We start from the raw sequence: 19,201 nt of genomic DNA, 5'->3' as shown, positions 1-19,201 counted from the left end.
GAAACTGAATGGTAGTTGGAAATTTTAAATTATAGATAGGCATATTTTAAATAGTGTGCAAGGTTAAAATTTATAAGCCAATATGAGTAATACAACATCTATAAAGGGAGAAACGGATAATGCAAAGGAGGGGAATAATTGCAAGAGGAAAAATTACTGTGTAGATGAGAAGGATAGAATCTACAGCATGGGGTGAGTTTGGTAGCTGCATGGACCTTTCTTCCATCATAATGTCAGTAGAAAGACTTTACATATAGGTACACATTTTAGTTCTGATGATGGAAAGATGAAGTAGGTCTCAAGTGAAAGCAACTTTTTGATCAATGAAATGTGGAAAATGTGGAGTTGGAGAAAGAGGTGCAAAAAGTATCAGAAGAGAAACTATGCAGTAGTCATTCAAGAGTGTGGAGACTAAAACTTGTGTCACATTTATAGTTTCAACACTGGGCTACCAGGGAGAAATGTGAAAACCTGTTTAAACACATCTCTCACAGGGAGCCCATTTCTGGGTACTTATCAAGCACCATGTCTTCAATAGAAAGCCATATTGCTTCAGCTTTACTCACCATTAATTTCCCACTCTGATTCAGACACCTAGAAATTTCTTTTATCTTAATCCTTAATATATTTAAAAACATAAAAGATCTTTTGTTTTTAGCTTCCATATATTCATGTGGGAAGATGAAATATCAAATATTTTCAAGGGAAATAAAAGTAGAACTTCCACTTTATTTCTCTGAATCTTAGCTTCATTGTTTAAAAATAAGGATAAGACTACATGTAAATTTGTGGTTACTAATTAGAGATAAAAATGTATAAAATAATTGGTTATCAATAGATGATAACTGAAGTTATTATTACTACTATATATATTTTTCTCATCCATAGAATAAGCAAACATTTCTTGTATACTTTTAACAAATGCAACTTTTATTTTCACAACATTAATATTGCACAATATTTCAAAATTTCTTATGTTTTGATTTGATTGGAATATAAGATACTTTATTGAATGAAAACGTTTTTGTCTTTACAAAATATTTTGAACTTTGATAATGTAATACTTGAGAAAGAGTAAACACTGAAAATTCATTTCCATGTGATATTTTATTCTTATTATGCAAGGAAAATTGTAATTAATTTGAAAATTAGTTTGAAAAGCACAAATAAAAATAACACTGAGGAAAAAACAAAGAATAAAAAAGCTAAAACATAACTTGAAAGAGAGTTTTAGAAAATGACATAATATTATCCACAGCCTCTTTGTTTACTAAACAGTGTTGCTAAGGACTACAATGGTTTTGTTGTAAAGCACTGTATCAATTTGAATAACTAACATTAATATTAACACTGAAAATTTTAATCTTTTTTTGAAAATTACAATAATCATGACCATATTTGGTGTTCTCTAAAGGAATGTGGATACTACCAAAATCAATGTTTATTATATAAAGAATAAATATGAGATATTGACACTGTGAGTCTTTTTTTTTTTTGGTACCCAGAAGTGAACCCAGGGTGCTTAACCACTGAGCCACATCCCCAGCCCATTTTTATATTTTATTTAGAGACAGGGTCTTGCTAAATTGCTTAGGGCCTCACTAAGTTTATGGGGCTGGCTTCAAACTCACAGTCCTCCTGCCTCAGCCTCCCAAACCTCTGGGATTACAGGTATGCACCACCACACCCAGCTAACACAGTGAACTTTATTCCATATCTTCTTCCTCCATGTTGGTCTGCTCTAGGGCTTGTATCTCTCTTTCAGGTAGCAACCCATATTCATTCAGGAAAGACTCCACATCTCCAGCAAAAAATTCTTCAGCAAACTGTTCAGCAATACTAACAAAGTTGCTTATGAGTTCCCCACCTTTGTAAACAAGTAGTGTGGGGAGTACCTCTGAGGAAAAGCGGTCCCTAGCACCTGTATTAGAAGCTTTTATTTTACAAAATTTGGCCATAGGGTATTCTGCCGCAAGGTATGTAAAACTATTGTTTAGAGCATCACAGCCCTTAATGCCATCTTCATAAATGTGAACAACAATTGTGGTGATCTTTTGCTCCTTTTCAATTGTTTCCAGGAATTGCTCCCCAGTTTCCAGCTCATATACAAACCCGTATCTAGGCCCAAAACTCAGCTTCTGATGCATATCCTGCATGCACTGTCTTCGGTATTTACGTAGGCAGTTTTCATCCTCTTTGTCTTGATGGATTAGTTCATATTCTTGAATGCTCATCTGAGAACAGATGAAAGAAATGATAGAGATCATTCAGCCAGAAGTGTGTATTCCTTAGGCATACCACACCCCTTCTCCACTCAGGAGTTTGTATTTGCTATTCTCTCTGCCTAGATCACTTCCTCCCCACTCCTGATACGGCATTTACCTAATTCGAGAATTTGTTCAAAGGTCACTTTCCTTGATTACTTAAAAGGGTCCCTGATCTACTCTTAATTCTTTATACTGTTTATTATAGCAATAAATACTAACCAAGCTTATATTATATATTTGATTAATTTAATATCAGTTTTTCTAACTATGTTCAACAAGAGAAGGAATTTTATTTGTCTTAATGTATCTTCAACATCTAAGATAATGTTTGGTACACAGTAAGAGTTCAATAATTATTTCATTCTTAAATCCATATATAATTATTGCTGAATGCAGTTGAGCCACAAGAAGCTCACAGTCTCAGTGAGAAATATGACACTCACCACTTTGGGTGAAAAAAAAAATCCAGCAAATAAGAAACAAAACAACAACAACAAACCACTAAACACACACACACACACACACACACTTAAATGTGTCTCTAACAAATGCCTCCATATGTTCCCTCCACAAAAGTTGTTAAAGTCTTATAATTTACTGGACTTTTAGAATATGTAGAATGGAATTCAAACAAGACAGAGTTACTTAGAATTCATAAGATTTAACAAGAATGCCAACTGCTGGACCAGCAACCTCAGCATCACTTGGGAATTTCTTGGAATGTACATTTTGGGGCACCACCCACATCTACTGAATCAGAACCTGTAAGGGTGAGGCTCATCCATGTTTTAACAAGCCCTCTAGGTTATTCTTATCCATTGGTTTAGGCTAAAATGAGAAAAGACCTAAATTTCTTCTTTCAAGACAGCTTCTTTTCACTGCAGCTAGGATTTAAAATTACCTGCATAGTCTTTCAAGATATCTTCTCTGTTATTAATGTATTTAGAAGAATGTCAAGCACCCCTTACCAAACCAAACCAAAAGAAAGTATAAAGGAGCAATGGGACATAATGTTGTATGGGACACTAATAAATGTGGAGAACCCCCAAGTCATGGAAGTTGGATAGCACCCAAGAAGGATCAGCGTCTACTGCCTTATCATCATATAACTGCTCAAAAAGCAACTGCTGTCAATTTTTTTTTAAGTACTGGGGATTGAACTGAGGGGTGCTTTACCACTGAGTTACATCCCCAGACCTTATTAATTATTATTTTAATTTTTTTTTTGAGACAGTTTCTCTAAATTGCTTAGGGCCTTGCTAAGTTGCTGAGGCTGGCCTGAAACTTGGGATCCTCCTGTCTCAGCTCCTGAGTCTCTGGGATGACAGTCAATTTTTAAAGGAGAGAAATTAACTCCTCCAAAACAGGTAATGTATAAAATTGGCTTTGGAAACCAAAGGCCAATTTTATAAAGTATATTTATAAGCACATTTCCATCTTTGGGAAAACAATAAAGTGTAGGAAAATTAAGATGGCAAAAAACTAATGTTTATGGTATATCTACCATGTCTTATGCATTTTCCGTGGATTATATTATTTAATCCACACAACAAACCTCTGAGATAAGCATTATTAGTGTCATTGTGACTACGAATATACTGAGATTCAAGTTAAGGAGAAATATCTTATGCTTTTATTCCTTCTTTCTCTTGTTTCTCCCTCTTATATTTGTTTTCTTAATGTCTTCTTTCTTTTTCTTATCCTATTACATTTTCTCTCTTAACAGCATTGTCTCAATTTGATTTGTTTTAGCTCTAAAATTAATGGACATTTTGCATAATTCTTAAGTTGCTACCGGAGTTCTGATACTTTAATAGACTAACCACACAAATATTGATTTCAAGATGAATTTGAGCATTCATATGAGAACTTGTTCTATTTACTTATTCAGGTGTACAGATATATAGGCATTAAGGTACATTTCCAAAACCTAGCCTAGACACAAGATTTTTACATAACACATTTGGATAGTTTTTTATGTTTTAAAATACTTTCATACTTGTTTTCTCTCTACATCTGTTCCAAACAAGAGTAGGTATTCTTGCAGTAATTCAGATGGGAAAATTTGTCTCATCCACAGCATAGTGACTCAATAAAGAAACATCCTCTGCCCCCACTCCCCAAAACTATTTGACTTGAAGATCATCACCCTTGTCAGAAGCCTTAGACCAAGGCTTATTTCTGACTGTAGTTGTCTGTTGACTCTCAGTATACAACTCATATGCACTGGTTTAGAGATAAATAATTCACTATTGTGATTTTTCCCCACAAATGAAAGTGACTTTATGGTTTCTTTTTCACAATCATTGGTATTTAAATAATGCATTCTAATTATGAAGATAAAAACATGGCTTAAAAAACAAAAAAATACTGAAATTTTACTACTTTAATACTCAGATAATCCCCATTAACATTTTAATATATCTCTTTATGACATAAACATATACATTATATAACCTAAATAAGGGAAATCTTTTAAAAATACAACTTTTTAGCAGAGGTATAAATATATAGGCTTTGTTGTTGTTATTGTTGTTTTAATATTTATTTTTTAGTTGTAGTTGGACACAATACATTTATTTTAGTTTTTTATTTTTATGTGGTGCTGAGGATTAAACCCAGGGCCTCACATGTGCTAGGCAAGCACTCAACTTCTGAGCCACAACCCCACCCCCCTTGTTTTTGAGATTTATTTTTCCTCCTCCTTTTTCCCCAGTCTCATTCTTTCAAATTATCAATATTGTCAACTTGGTGAATGTCTCTGTAATTTTCTACACAAACTCATATGCTTATAATCACATAAGCATTAAAAACATACAGATCTGGGCTTAGTGGCACATTCCTACAATTCAAACTACTTGGGAGGCAGGAGGATCACAAGTTCAAGATCAGCCTTAGCAACTTAGTGAGATCCTGTCTCAAAATTTAAATTAAAAATGGACTGGGGATATAGCTCAGTGGTAGAGTGCCCTGGGTTTAATCTCCAGTACCACAAAACAAACAAAAAACATAGGGTGTTTTAAATAAGGGACATATTTACAACTCATGCCTTGTTGATGGGAGTACAAACAAGGTACAACCACTTTGGAAAGCAAAATGGAGATTCCTCAAAAGATCAGAAATGGAACCACCATATGATTCAGCAATCGAACTTCTTGGTATTTATCCTAAAGAACTAAAATCAGCATACTATAGTGATACATGCACATCAGTGTTTATAGCAGTGTAATTCACTGGAACCAGCCCAGATGTTCATCAACAGATGAATGGATTAAGAAAATGTGGTATATATAAACAACAAAATTTTTTTCAGCCAGAAAGAAGGATGAAATTACAGCATTTGCTGGTAAATGGATGGAACTGGAGAACATCATGTTGAGTGAAATAAGCCTGACTTGGAAAGTCAAGGGTCAAATGTTTTCTCTGATAATTCGAAGTTAGACCAAAATAAGGAACAAAAGCAGGAGTGGGGGATTCCACGGGAATAGAAGGGAAATCAGTGGAACAAAGAAAGGGGATTGAGGGAGAGGGGGGAGCAACTGGAAAAGGGAGGAATGGAGGAATGAAATTGACCAGATTGTGCTATGTGCATAAATGAATATACCACAATAATTTCACCTTTATGTATCTCTATAAAGCACTAATTTTTAAAAAAACTGTAAAAAAAAATAGAAGGAAGACCAATATAATAAAGGAAGAGGAATAGGGGGAGGAAGGAAAGGAAAGAAGAAGTACCGGGTACTGAAGTAGAGCAAATTATATGCCATAGATATATGATTATGTCAAAATGAACTTCAATATTATATATAACTATAATGTACTAATAAAAACATAAAAAATTACAATGTGTGTTTCTTTCTTCTTTAGAATAGAATTATTCATATAATTTAAAACTCTATGCACTTAGCTTCTCATATTGTGAAACTTCCCTGAAGTCAATTCATGTATTTGTAACTCATTCTTTTTTTTTAATGATTTTTTTTCCGAGAGAGAGAGAGAGAGAGAGAGAATTTTTTAATATTTATTTTTTAGTTCTCGGTGGACACAACATCTTTGTTGGTATGTGGTTCTGAGGATCGAACCTGGATCGAACCTGGGCCGCACGCCTGGCGAGTGCGCTACCACTTGAGCCACATCCCCAGCCCTGTAGCTCATTCTTTTAATAGCTGTATACATTTGTTAGTATGGAATGCTTTGATAGAGATTAACTTCATTTCCATTTTTGCCAGTATAAACAATATTGTAATGAATATCTTTCATAGTGTTCTAAAGTAATTATTTAGAGTGACTTAGCACATTGTAAATCTTTAATAAATGTTTTTTACTTATCTTACCTTTCTGCTGAATCTTTCTTTTGAGTCATTTCTGCTCTGAGGAGAAGACATTTGCCTGAGAATCTCCTTCTTGCTAGGTGGGATGGATTCACTCTCTTCACTCCTTAATTTAAACTTTCTCCAATCATTTATTACTCCTTTGGGACCTGGAATAAAAAAAATCCCACCTGCATTTTGAAAAGAACTATCTGCATAATTGAAATTTGTGTACATATTGCTGTGGAAACAGACTTCTTATCTCCTGCGTCAGGAAAAAAAACATTTTCTTTGGCCTAGAAATTCCTACTGCCTTGCTCGTAAAAGTGTTCTTTCAGATTAATCTTGTTAATTGGATATTGGCAAAGAATCTTTGTAAAATAATCTGCTCTAATGAAAATATAAATTACGCACTTTGAGCTATTGGCAAAAAGAATGGGATAGAAATTTTTAAAAATTAGAATATATGGTGAAAAGGAGAATTTTTAAAAAATAGCACTTTTGTTATATAAGAAAGAAGCTTCAGCAATAAAGTAACATTGGTATTACACTGTTAATAAAGGAAACCAGGTCTGTGATTATTGGGGAAAGGATAGATAACAAGAATGACTAAAGACAACCAGTGAGAAGGAAGCCTGACCTCAATTAGCAAAACTAAGATGCTTTAGAGAAAGTCATTACATAATCACCCAATTTCTTCTAAGAGTCTTAAGAATCTTCTACAGATACAGGAGAGATGGAATCTGCAGATTTAAGAAAAGTTAATTAAATCAAGGATGATCCAACTGGAATTCTGATATTCAGTTGCCCTGAAAAGTAACAATACTGGGTGGGGCGGGGTGGGTATCAGTGCTTACAAGGTCATAAATTCTTGAAAACATGGAGAAATAAACTGAATATCCTTCACTCAAGCTTAATCTTTCTATGCCTTTAATGTTATGTTCTATATGCAAGTATATTCAGGCAATCGATGTTTTTTAAATTTTCTTGTATAGTCTTGATCTTCCAGATATTTTATGCAGATACAAAACATTTTATATGTGTGGTTTTGTGTGTAGAATCTTTTTTCTCCTGTTTGCCACAAATGGTAAGATATTATATGCACACATTATATACACAATTTATATGTATTACACATACTTTTCCTTACTTAATGTTTTCACTTCATAATATGTCTTTGAGATTTCTTTCATCTACACACATAACAAGGCTCTTTTTCTTTTTTAATGGAGGTATGGTATTCTATTCTAATTTACTTGGTCAGTTTCTTGTTGATATGCATTATTATTTCCACAGTTTTTTCTATGACATGATGCTGTGTGAAGAACTCTGCACATTTTTTTTTTTTTTTATATCTATGCAGGTATATCTATCGTTGTAGAAGTAAAACTGTTTGGTCAAAGGACATTACACATTTCAGATTTTGCTTTTACTAGACTGCCCTTACAAAGATTGTACCAACTTAAACTATTCTCAGCAATATATGAAGTTGTCTTATTCCAAAAAGTGTTATTAAGTCTTTTACTTTTTCTAGTTGTGTGAAAAAAGAATGCATCTCACCAAAGTTCTAAATTTATAAGTGGTTTTTTTTTTTTTTTTGGTTTGTTTTTGCTTCCCATCCAATCTTTTGTCCCTTGTCCCATTTGGTTGATCATCTTTTTCTTATTAATTTGTAAGAGGTCTTAATACATATTAAGAAGTTGATCTTTTGTTTGCCTATTGATTTGTAAATTTTTTTCCTAATTTGTTAGTTTTTAAAAAATTTTTGCTCCAATTATTATTTGCTTTGTTTTTCCTTCTTCTGAATTTATAAATTTTTTTATGTTGTACTTAGAGAGCTATTGCTTACATGACCTTTAAAAAATGAATTGCCACATATTTTGCCTAGTACTAGTGTGAATTCAAACTTTTAGCTAAATTTAAAGGTTCTAAGTCCATATTAAAAAGATACAGGAAACTACTAGTCAAATCAGATTCAATAGAGTTAAAAGAAATTTGATTTTTAAAATTTAATGGCATTTAACTTTTAAGCTCTTTGTAGTGGCATATAGATAGTTATACACCATTTAAAAGACTGTAGTGGGGACAGGTTGGAGGAGAGTAGAGCAATGAAAATCAGTTAGTTATATTGTGGATAGAGAGGTGTGGTAGCAAGAAAATTGGGCAGCAAAAAATTGTCAGTAATCTGGGGCTGGGGCTCAGTGGTAGCACATTTGCTTGGCATGTGTGAGGCACTGGGTTTGATTCTCAGCCCCGTATATAAATTTAAAAATAAATAAATAAATAAAGGTCTATCAACAACTAAAAATTTTTTTTTATAATACTGTTATGTTTTTTATTATCAAAGATGCCAGAAGAAGAATATAATTTCAGGCTATATTTTAAACATAGGAATAAAAGTATACAACATTTTAATAATCTTCATTTATTAGTGAAGTACCACAAGGTGGATTTTGTTTTGCTAATTTCTATCAACAGACAGTAAATTCTTAATAGCATTAAAATGTCTTGTGAAGATTATAAATGCCCTCTACTAAAGCTGTTTTTCATTCTTTGAATACATTTGGCAAATTTACTGTTCCATGAATCAGTAAGATTTGACCTCACAAATAAAATAATAACCCACTTGAATCTAATGTATGAAATATGATATGTCAAGATTGTAATGTTTTGAACAACCAATAAAAAAATAAAATAAAATAAAATAATTAAAAAGGGCTGGGGATGTGGCTCAAGCGGTAGCGTGCTCGCCTGACATGCACGGGGCGCTGGGTTCGATCCTCAGCACCACATAGAATAAAGATGTTGTGTCCACCAAAAACTGAAAAATAAATATTAAAAAATTCTCTCTTTAAAAAAATTTTTTTAAAAATAAAATAATTAAAAGATGGAGTGTGCAAATCACCACTCATAATTAGTGTTTTCTAAAGACCAAGTAGATCTGAAATATTTGTCATTTGAAATCCACCACCTAATGTATCTTAGATTATATATATTGCCTCTTTTTAAAAAAAAATATTTATTTATTTATTTTATTGTGCTATTTTTTATTTTTTTTTTATTAGTTGCTCAAAACATAACAATGATCTTGACATATCATACATTTGATTCAAATGGGGTACATAATCTTAATCTTATTTTTCCATGTGTACAGATTGCAGGATCACATAGGTTCAACTAAAAATTATTAATTTCTTTCTTTTTTTTTATCAGTAATTTAATGACAATGCCCAGAAGTGTGGAAAATAGAGAAACTTGGTAATGCAATGACCATTGTTTTCCCTGCTGCAATGTTGCTGCAGTCTTTCTTTATATTCCTTAGAAGAGCACATTGTTATTGGATGAATAATTGTATTAAATTTTAATTGAAATAACATTTTTCTTAAAAACAAACAAAAAAGAAATTATCAGTAGTGTTTCTCATTCTTTGACATTAAAATAAAACTGTTTTATTTCATTTCAAGTTAATTTATGGACTCGAGTATTTTTAAATTTTTCTGTATTACCATATGAAGATATTACTCAAATTCCATGATGAATATTATTGACAAGAATATTAGATATTTGTAGTTTTTTAAAATCTTATTTTATTTTTTCACACAAATGGAGCACAACTTTTCATTTCTCTGGTTGTACATGATGTAGAGTCACAATTTGTGCAATCATACCGGTATAGAGGGTAATAATGTCCATCTCATTCCACCATCTTTCACCACCATACCTCCTCCCCTCCCTTCCCTCCCCTTTGACCAATCCAAAGTTCCTCCAGTCTTCCTTTGCACCCCCTCCGCATTATGGATCAGCATCCACTTATCAGAGAAAACATTTGGCCTTTAGTTTTTTGAGATTGGCTTACTTTGTTTAGCATGATATTCTCTGACTTCATCCATTTACTTGTAAATGCCATAATTTCATTCTTCTTTAAGGCTGAGTAATATTCCATTGTGTGTATATGTATGTGTGTGTATATATATATATATATATATATACACACACACACACACACATACACAATTTCTTTATCCATTCATCGATGGAAGAGCATTGGGGTTGGTTTCACAGTTTAGCTATTATGCATTGAGCCGCTATAAACATTGACATTGTTATATCACTGCAGTATGCTGATTTTAAGTCCTTTGGGTATAGACTGAGGAGTGAGATAGCTGGGTCAAATGGTGGTTCCTTTCCAAGTTTTCTAAGGAATCTCCATATTGCTTTCCAAAGTGGTTGCACCATTTTGCAATTCCATCAGTAATGAATCAGTGTACCTTTTCCCCACATCCTCACCAGCACTATTGTTGCTTGAATTCTTGATAATTGCCATTCTGACTGGAGTGAGATGAAATCTTAGAGTATTTTTTATTTGCATATCTCTAATTGCTAGAGATATTGAACATTTTTCATATATTTGTTGATTGTAAGATATTTGTAGATTTAATCTTAATTTAATAATTATTTTTCTTTCTAGCTTTACTTACCTGTATGTGTGGCCTGTCCTTCAAAATCTTCCTCAAAACTTTGGCTTTTGCCTTCTTCCATTTTAGGGATTGGTCTTTATATAATCTACAGAATAAACAAAGAAGCAAAAATGCAGATGAATGCCAGAATATACATGCATTTATACATAAATATAAAAGTAAATGTGTGTATGTATATGTATATTTATAGGTCCCTGCTGCCAGGTTCCACTGTAGGTCAACTGCAAGTAATTAAAGTGATACGGCATTATCTAACATTTGTGTTGCTAAAGATGTCTGGAAAATTCATGGTTTGTCTTTTTTTTTCAATATACCTTCATCTTAGTTCTTTATGTTTGATGAACATTGTCAGTAACTGACTTTTTAAAAATTATTGTTATTAAATTATATATAATTATGCTCTAATATTTTATATAATAAACATTTAGTTAATAATCATTACATACTTACTTCAGATATTTACTATGTGCTAGGTGCTTTTCCAACTATTTTATAAGTTAAAACTCATTTAATTCTCACATAACCATATATGGTAGGGATAATCGTTAATGTCACTTTGCAACTGAGGAAATTGAAAGGGAATTTAAGTTACTTGCCCACCATCACATAGAAAGTGCTGGAGCAAAGATTTTTAATCTAGACTATTTGACTTGGGAGCCTACTCTCAACCATTCCACTGTTATGGAAATTAACTCACTATAACAAAGTTATTTTTTCTGTATGGTTTGGTGAAAAACCAGCCTCTACCTCAGAGCAAAGCCTGTCTAAGGAAGGGACATGACCTTTGTCCTAGGAAAGACCCACAGAGCACTCCTAGGCACATTCCCACCCTTCTAAGTTGTTTATTTACAAATAACAGGAAATATCTGCTGCCAGGTGTCCCTGACTCAGTCAGGCTAGGTGGGGACCCACAACAATCCTCTAGCAGCCATCAATCAGCATGAGATAGGGAAATACCTGGGATGCCAGATGACCCTCCTGGTAGTTTATAGTGTTGGGAAACCATATAGATCAGCACCAACACCCCTCTTGGCTTAAACCAATCAGTTCAAATGAATCCCCCTCTCTTAGTAACAATCACCCCTACCTAACTTGTTCCCACCAGTGAATGTGCTAATCATGTTTTAGAGTTGTTATTTGATTTTCCCGCGGTGTGTGATGATTTGCTAAGAGATGCTATGATGTATGTCAAGTCCCTGCCTTCCCCAAAGAGTGTATAAAACTGATGCAAACCCTGGGCTTGGGGCCTCTCAGTGTCACCAGTTCCCGTGTGCGCACGGAGGGCAGAGCTAGCTCGCAATAAACACCTCTTTGCTGCTTACATCGATCTTGGTCTTTGGTGGTCTTTTGGGGGTCCTGAATTCGAGCATAACATTGGCAAATCCAATCCTTGGCTAAACACCACAGCTTCTCTTCAAACCAACGAGTAGGTTTTAATGAGGTTAGCCACCCAGCAAATGAAAACATCCAGTAACCGAGCCTGGAGTACTTTTGAGAAGCTAAAATCTACTACACACTTTTTATTCATGTGAAACTGCTTGCTACCCTCATATCAAACCTTATTTTTTTTAGTTCACAGTCAAACATACTTGCATCATTAGCTTTTAAATATTTGGAAAATACAGTTATTATGCATACTAATATATGCCTCAAGGAGTCCTCAGTTGTGTTTTTTTCTGAACATTTTGTCAGGGAATATATATTAGCAGTGGATATACTATTTCAAAGTCACTCTCTCTAAAAAAAAAAAAAAAAAAAAAAAAAGTCAGTTTTAAGCCATGATATCATTCTGCTTGTGCTTTGAATTTCTTCTCCTCCTCCTTTCCCTTCCGCTTCCCCTCCCCCTCCTTCTTTTCTCCTTTTTTTAAAAAAACTGATTTGATTTACATTTCAATACTGGACTTGGTGTCTTCAGTGTGTTTCCAAATTACAAGATAGTAAGCTAGAATTCTGCCTTTATCTTCATCCTAATACTTGGACTGTTTCTATTATTTTATTGTTTCAATTACCACAGTCCCTATTCAGAATCACTGGAGGTCAAAGTTTTGGCAAATTTGATTTTCCTACTTGAATAAGAACAGGCTTTTAAGCAAAGTGTCTCAGGGGAAAACCAGTTTATACCACAATATTTTCATAACTATAAAGATAAAAAAAGAATATAGAATTTGAATAAGTAAAAAGAATAATGGAAATGAACATAAGTAAATACTGTTGAACAAAAGAAGCAATTTCATGACTTACTGAAATTATTTAAAAATAATTTTTGCATCTAAAAAAATGAGAAAATCTTTGCTTAAAAAAAATACCTACAGAGCTAAGAAACGAAAACTTCTCTGATGACTTCAATAGCTATTTAGTTCCCAGAAAAGCAGAGACTCAAACAAATCTCTTATTTTGCAAGAACAGATTGTTAATTTGGGAGAACTATGATTCTCAATAAGTATGCACAAGATTTAAGAAAATCTAAGATTTTTGTTTCAAATGTTGAAGAGACAGAAACAGCTTCCTCTTGACTTGTTTCTTGCTAATCTAATAATGGGGTGGGGGAAAAAAAAGAAATTCCATTTTTAGAAAAGACTTTCTGTAATTTCAAGAAATCCCTTTACTAAAAGATAATCAAGTTACTTAGGACAAACTTGATTCATTGATTGGATTAACATATATTAAGAATAGACATTTCTCTGGGCTCTGAATTATATGAAGAACAAACACCAACTCAACTGTGTTGCCTGTTTAAGAAAAAGATTGTCTTTTAACCTATTGTCTACATTTGAGTTGAATACAAAGATTGGTTATTGTACAAATATTTGTTATTGTTTACTGCTGGGGGAAGGAATGAATGAATTGGAAGAAAAATATTGAAAAGCTAGGCGCAATGGCCCACTCCTATAATCCAAACAGCTTGGGAGCCTGAGGCAGGAGCATCGTGAGTTCAAAGCTGGCCTCAGCAATTTAGCAAGGTCCTAAGCAACTCGGTGAGACCTTGTCTCTAAATAAAATATAAAAAAGGGCTGGGGTATGTGGTCCAGTGGTAAAGGCCCTTGGGTTCATTCTCTGGTACCAAAAAAAAAAAAAAAAAAGAAAAAAAAATATTGAGACATGAGCATGTGTGCTTGCACTGCATGTTGCCTCTGTACAGAAAGATGTATAAAAATATCATTAACTATTGATAAATGATAGATTTTTATCTAATTTTCCCTCACCTCCTCACTCTGGGTTTTGCTGATTATCCCAAATATTTTTAAAATTTTTATTTTAGCATCATAAAAGTAGTTAGTGTTTTATTCCTTTCTGTTGTTGTTTGTTTTCCCTGGTTACTAGGGATTAAAGCCAGTGGCAATTTACCACTGAACAACGTCTCCAGCCCTAACTTTTATTTTGAGACAGGGTCTCGCTAAGTTACCCAGGCTGGCCTTGAACTTGCCATCCTCCTGTCCTAGTGGATTATATGCTTGCATCACTGTGCCTGCCTTTGAATTAGTCTCTAAGCTCCTGGCACATAGTGAGCATAGTGAGTATTCTACGTATATGTTGGAAAAAAATAAAAATATATCTTTTATGTACATGCATACTATATATCAGCAATTTACTTATTTATTTTGGGAGGTTACCAAGAATTGAACCCAGAGGTGCTTAACCACTGAGCAACATCCCCAGCCCTTTTTAAATATAATTTATTTTGAGACAAGGTCTTGCTAAGTTACTTAGGGCCTTGCTAAATTGCTGACGCTGGCTTTGAACTCATGATCCTTCTGCCTCAGCCTCTGGGGTTGCTAGAATTATAGGCATGTGCCATTATGCCCAGTTATCAGCAATTTAAAATTGAATATTTGCTTTGCAATGATATTAATATTATTAATTTATATTATTATACTTAATATTATATTATTAAATATTCCATGTCTGCTTTAGGTTAAAGGATTTAAAATAGTAATAGGAGTTTTAGAAGAATTTGAGTGGCAGTAAGCACATCTTTGTCCTTGGAAACTGGTGAAAGTTAGGGCAAGAAGACAGAAAAAAAACTGCCTTGATCAAGATTTACTGTAGTTCAGGAGTTTCCGTATTTTCCATCTTACATAATTTTAAAATCTCTGATGCTGTTACTTTTTAAATTTTAGATTGTTATAATACTATTTTAATTAATAAAATCTGTATTAAATAATTATATGTTGATGACTTTTGACAGAATATCATTCAGCTAAGGGCATGATATTACTCTCCTAAGTAAAAGGAAAAAGTTAATTTTGGCAAAAAAATATGGTATAAAATATAATTTTATCAAGTTGGGGTCTTATTTTCCTCTTATTATAGGATTTTTAAAAAATTTTTTTCTTTTCTTTTTTTAAAGAGAGAGAGAGAGAGAGAGAGAGAGAGAGAGAGAGAGAGATAATTTATTAACATTTATTTTTTAGTTCTCGGCGGACACAACATCTTTGTATGTGGTGCTGAGGATCGAACCTGGGCCGCACGCATGCCAGGCAAGCGCGCGACCGCTTGAGCCACATCCCCAGCCCTTATTATAGGATTTTAATAATAAATTTAAAATAATGACTTATATGAGATAACATTTCTCAAATGTGTCCTCAAAGTTCTAACACCGCCAAATCATGGTTTAGCAATTTCCAAGAAATAAGATGAGACAAATAGAGGGGATTCTGCTTGTTGTTCTTGTATCCAGTGGTTAGTAGTAATCTAGAATAGAAAGGGAGTGAGTATAATTCTTATCTATCAGTTTTAGAAGACTCTTGAAAAAATCTAGATCCATCCCTAAACATTTCAATATCATCATTATTCCTGTTCTAATGACACCGCTGTGTTGACAATTGTTAATCATTTCAAATATGATGACCTAATCAGAGCATATAGTTTAGAATTAACTTATAGATTCTCAGTGTTCCTTAAGAAGGGCTTTGTTTTCAAAACTCTCTTGTAGTTTATTGGTAGATTTTTCCCCCCATACTAGGAATTGAACCCAGTGGTGTTTTCCATCTCCAGTTTTTGTTGTTGTTGTTGTTTTAAAGTTTTTATTTGGGAGGCTGGCCTTGATTTTGTGATCCTTCTGCCTCAGCTTCCTGACACATTGGGATTACAGGTGCATGCTACCATGCCTGGCTACTGAAAGAACTAACTCTACACTCCAAAGAATAGTATTTGATTTTTAAAAATGTGATTGAAATAACAATTCTATGGCTTCAGAAATGTGTAAGACCAGCTTCTAAAATCAAGTCTGTTTGTTTCATAGGCCTGTTACTATCTAGTCCAAGTTTTATATAAAAATCTGTGTGTGTGTGTGTGTGTGTGTGTGTGTGTGAGAGAGAGAGAGAGAGAGAGAGAGAGAGAGAGAGAGAGAGAGATCTTTGCAAATTAGCACTTAAGTATTTCTATGTATTAAAAGTAAAAAATAAACACAGTTGTATGGTGCCTTTGCTTCTGCTATTATAAAAAATACCATATAGTATGATATTTAAACAATAGAAATGTATTTTCTCACACTTCCAGAGGCTAGAAGTTCCTAGATCAGGATCCAGCAAGTCCACTCTCTGGTGAGGGCTCTCTTCCTGGCTTGCAGATGGCCACCTTCTGATTGTGTCCTCACATCACAGAGAGAGAACAAGCTCTCTAGTATCTTTTCTTATGAGGACACTAATCCTACAGGATCAGAGCCTTATCCTTATGACCTCTTTGAGGCTTAATTATTTCTGTAAAGGTCCTATCTCCAAATATATTTCATTGGAGATTAGGACTTCGACACATGAACTTGGGGGGATATAATTTAGTTCGTAGTTCCGGGCTCAGGCTTTTTTGATACAGATGCTGGCCACAGTCCCTGTGTTCTGGCTCCCATCGCCAGCCCTTTCCTTAATGTCTAAAGCTTTGGAGGCTCCAGATTTTTCAGGGCTCCCTCCCTATCCTTTAAGTAAGGCCACAATCAGGGAAAGAAGAATTGCCTAGAATTAACTCTCCCATTGTTTTGGTGTCCTTTCCCTGCTTCTGGACCCACACTCCTGGGATGCTGCAGAAGGTCCCACAACAATATAGAGGGCATTCTCATTCACGTTAGGTAATATGAATGCCTGTCATTTCTTTGTCAGTTTTGGGTCACTCTTACATACTAAGGAATATATTGGTGTAAATATACTAACTGCAATAGAATCAAGGACAATTTATGTTCTGAGATGGCAGGGACCAGTAAACCTGTTAAGTGGGCAAAATCAAGAACGTCTTGCTTCACTTTCACTGCTGTTAGAAAGTTAGATTTTGTCTTGATCTGTGCCCCATTCGGGGTCACACTAGGCCACTCACCTCACCCTTGCAGCACTTGCTATTGTTTCCACCTCTAACCAAACATCTCAGGTCTCTGTGTTCCAAGGTGACTGAGATAATCTGGCCACTAAGCCAGGCTAATGTGCTCATCAGTACTAACATATTAATGTGAGAAGTTTTACCCCCTGCCATGAAGAGCACCCTCCCCCCAATGTCATATTGGACTTCTAGAGAAAGCAGTTTTGCATTTTCTTTCTTATTAAAATGTTATCAGTGTGGAATTTCATATTAGATAGGTCTGACAATACCATGTCAAATAGAGGGCATATTACTAGGCTTGTGGAAACCTCATTGTCTTTCAAATCATAAGGATTGATGTCATTATTTCACCCAAGTTTCCTTTTGGCTCCCTGGTCCCACTATTCAATTTATTGACTTTGAGAATGGGAGATGGCGAGCTAAAAGTGATATGCCCTTAAGGTAATAACAATATAGAGGGGATTTTATGGCCCATAATATATGTATTAATTTCTTAAATTATTCTTTAATTTTTAAATTTATGTTTGTCTTCTCAAAGGAGGAACTAAGCTTTTTGTGGGTAGGAACCACAAATGCTTCCAAGTGGCAGTATAGCACAGTAATTAGTACTTGGACACTTGAATTCAAGTCTAGTTTTGCAAATATTAGCTGTGTGACATTGGGCAAATCACTAAAGCCCTCTGTGCTTTAATTTCTTATTTTTAAAGTTTGGAGTAATAATAGTGTATATTTCAAAAGGTTGCATGATGATTAAGTGAGGGAAAATATGTAAAGTGTACAGTATGTAACACTGGAAACTTCATAGGTTTTGAGTAAAGACTTCATAATTAGTACCTAAAAATACTAAAACAAACATTTAAAATTAATAATTCATATAGTAAAACTAACTTAAATTTTATTTAGGAATCAACACACTTATGCACTGTTTATGTCTAATTATCTCTCCCACCCAAAGAATAGGTATGTGTGTATATAGTTACATATTATACATATTACTTTTCAATTGTTTTATATTCTACTTCATAACTGAGGTCCTTTATTAAGTAATTTGACTTACTTCTAGTAAGGACTATTTGCCACAAAGCATTTAATAACATGAACAGGAGACAAATTTGGAATTATGAAATATAGGCTAATAAAATGTACATGAATGTGTTTGAAAGTAGTAGTTGAAAGATTTTCTGAAGATGTGTGCCCAAGTGGGAAATGGGAGTGATTATTTAATTTAAATATAACATACTAGTTTTCCAGTGAATTGAATTTCCTACTCAAATTGTTATGTGGTTTTTCTATTTGATTTTCTTTTTTGCATTTATGTCAGTGCCTTATATACATTCTCTGCATTTCAGTTTTGTAATGAAGTAGGACTTTGCAGAGATATTAGCAACACTTGGGATTTCTTTTGCCACCTTTAGTTATTGTAAGTATTAGTTTTGGGATACTTCAACTTGTATATTTTGTGGCATCATAATGAGAATTTTCTTTAAAAATAAATTCCCAGAAGGATGAGTAAAATAAAGGACACATAGTCCTCAAAATGTTTATCATAAAAAGAAATGCTAAGAGAATGGCTGACACTCAGCAAATATTAGTTTCCTTTCATTTTCATAACACATACCTTGATGCTACCAGAACATCCCTTAATTTATATACTACTCCTCCCCCCATATAGATTCATTCAAGCTCATGAGTTGGATAGAAGAAATGGGATAGGAACTTTGATGTAAGACACTGCAAAACAGATACAATGCTTTCTCAGCTCCTACCTTACTCAAATAGTTTTACTTTTTTAAAAAATGATATGGGGAAGTCATAGAAAATAGCCATTTCATACTTGTCAACT

The 19,201-nt window shown here is 33.8% G+C and overlaps 1 protein-coding gene across 1 annotated transcript; it reads right to left on the bottom strand.

Moving 5' to 3' along the window:
- Positions 1–1,706: 1,706 nt before the first annotated feature.
- Positions 1,707–11,116, bottom strand: PDC (phosducin; the record flags this gene model as incomplete). Its single annotated transcript, XM_081298295.1, has 3 exons — positions 1,707–2,234; positions 6,602–6,747; positions 11,056–11,116. The coding sequence occupies 3 exons, from the start codon at positions 11,114–11,116 to the stop codon at positions 1,707–1,709; spliced, it is 735 nt and encodes a 244-aa protein (XP_081154421.1).
- Between the last annotated feature and the right edge of the window lie 8,085 nt (positions 11,117–19,201).

This window comes from Spermophilus citellus (genome assembly GCF_964194105.1).
Source record: "Spermophilus citellus genome assembly, chromosome: 6".
In the NCBI taxonomy this organism is placed as follows: domain Eukaryota; kingdom Metazoa; phylum Chordata; class Mammalia; order Rodentia; family Sciuridae; genus Spermophilus; species Spermophilus citellus.
This window is presented reverse-complemented; position numbering and strand designations above follow the sequence as displayed.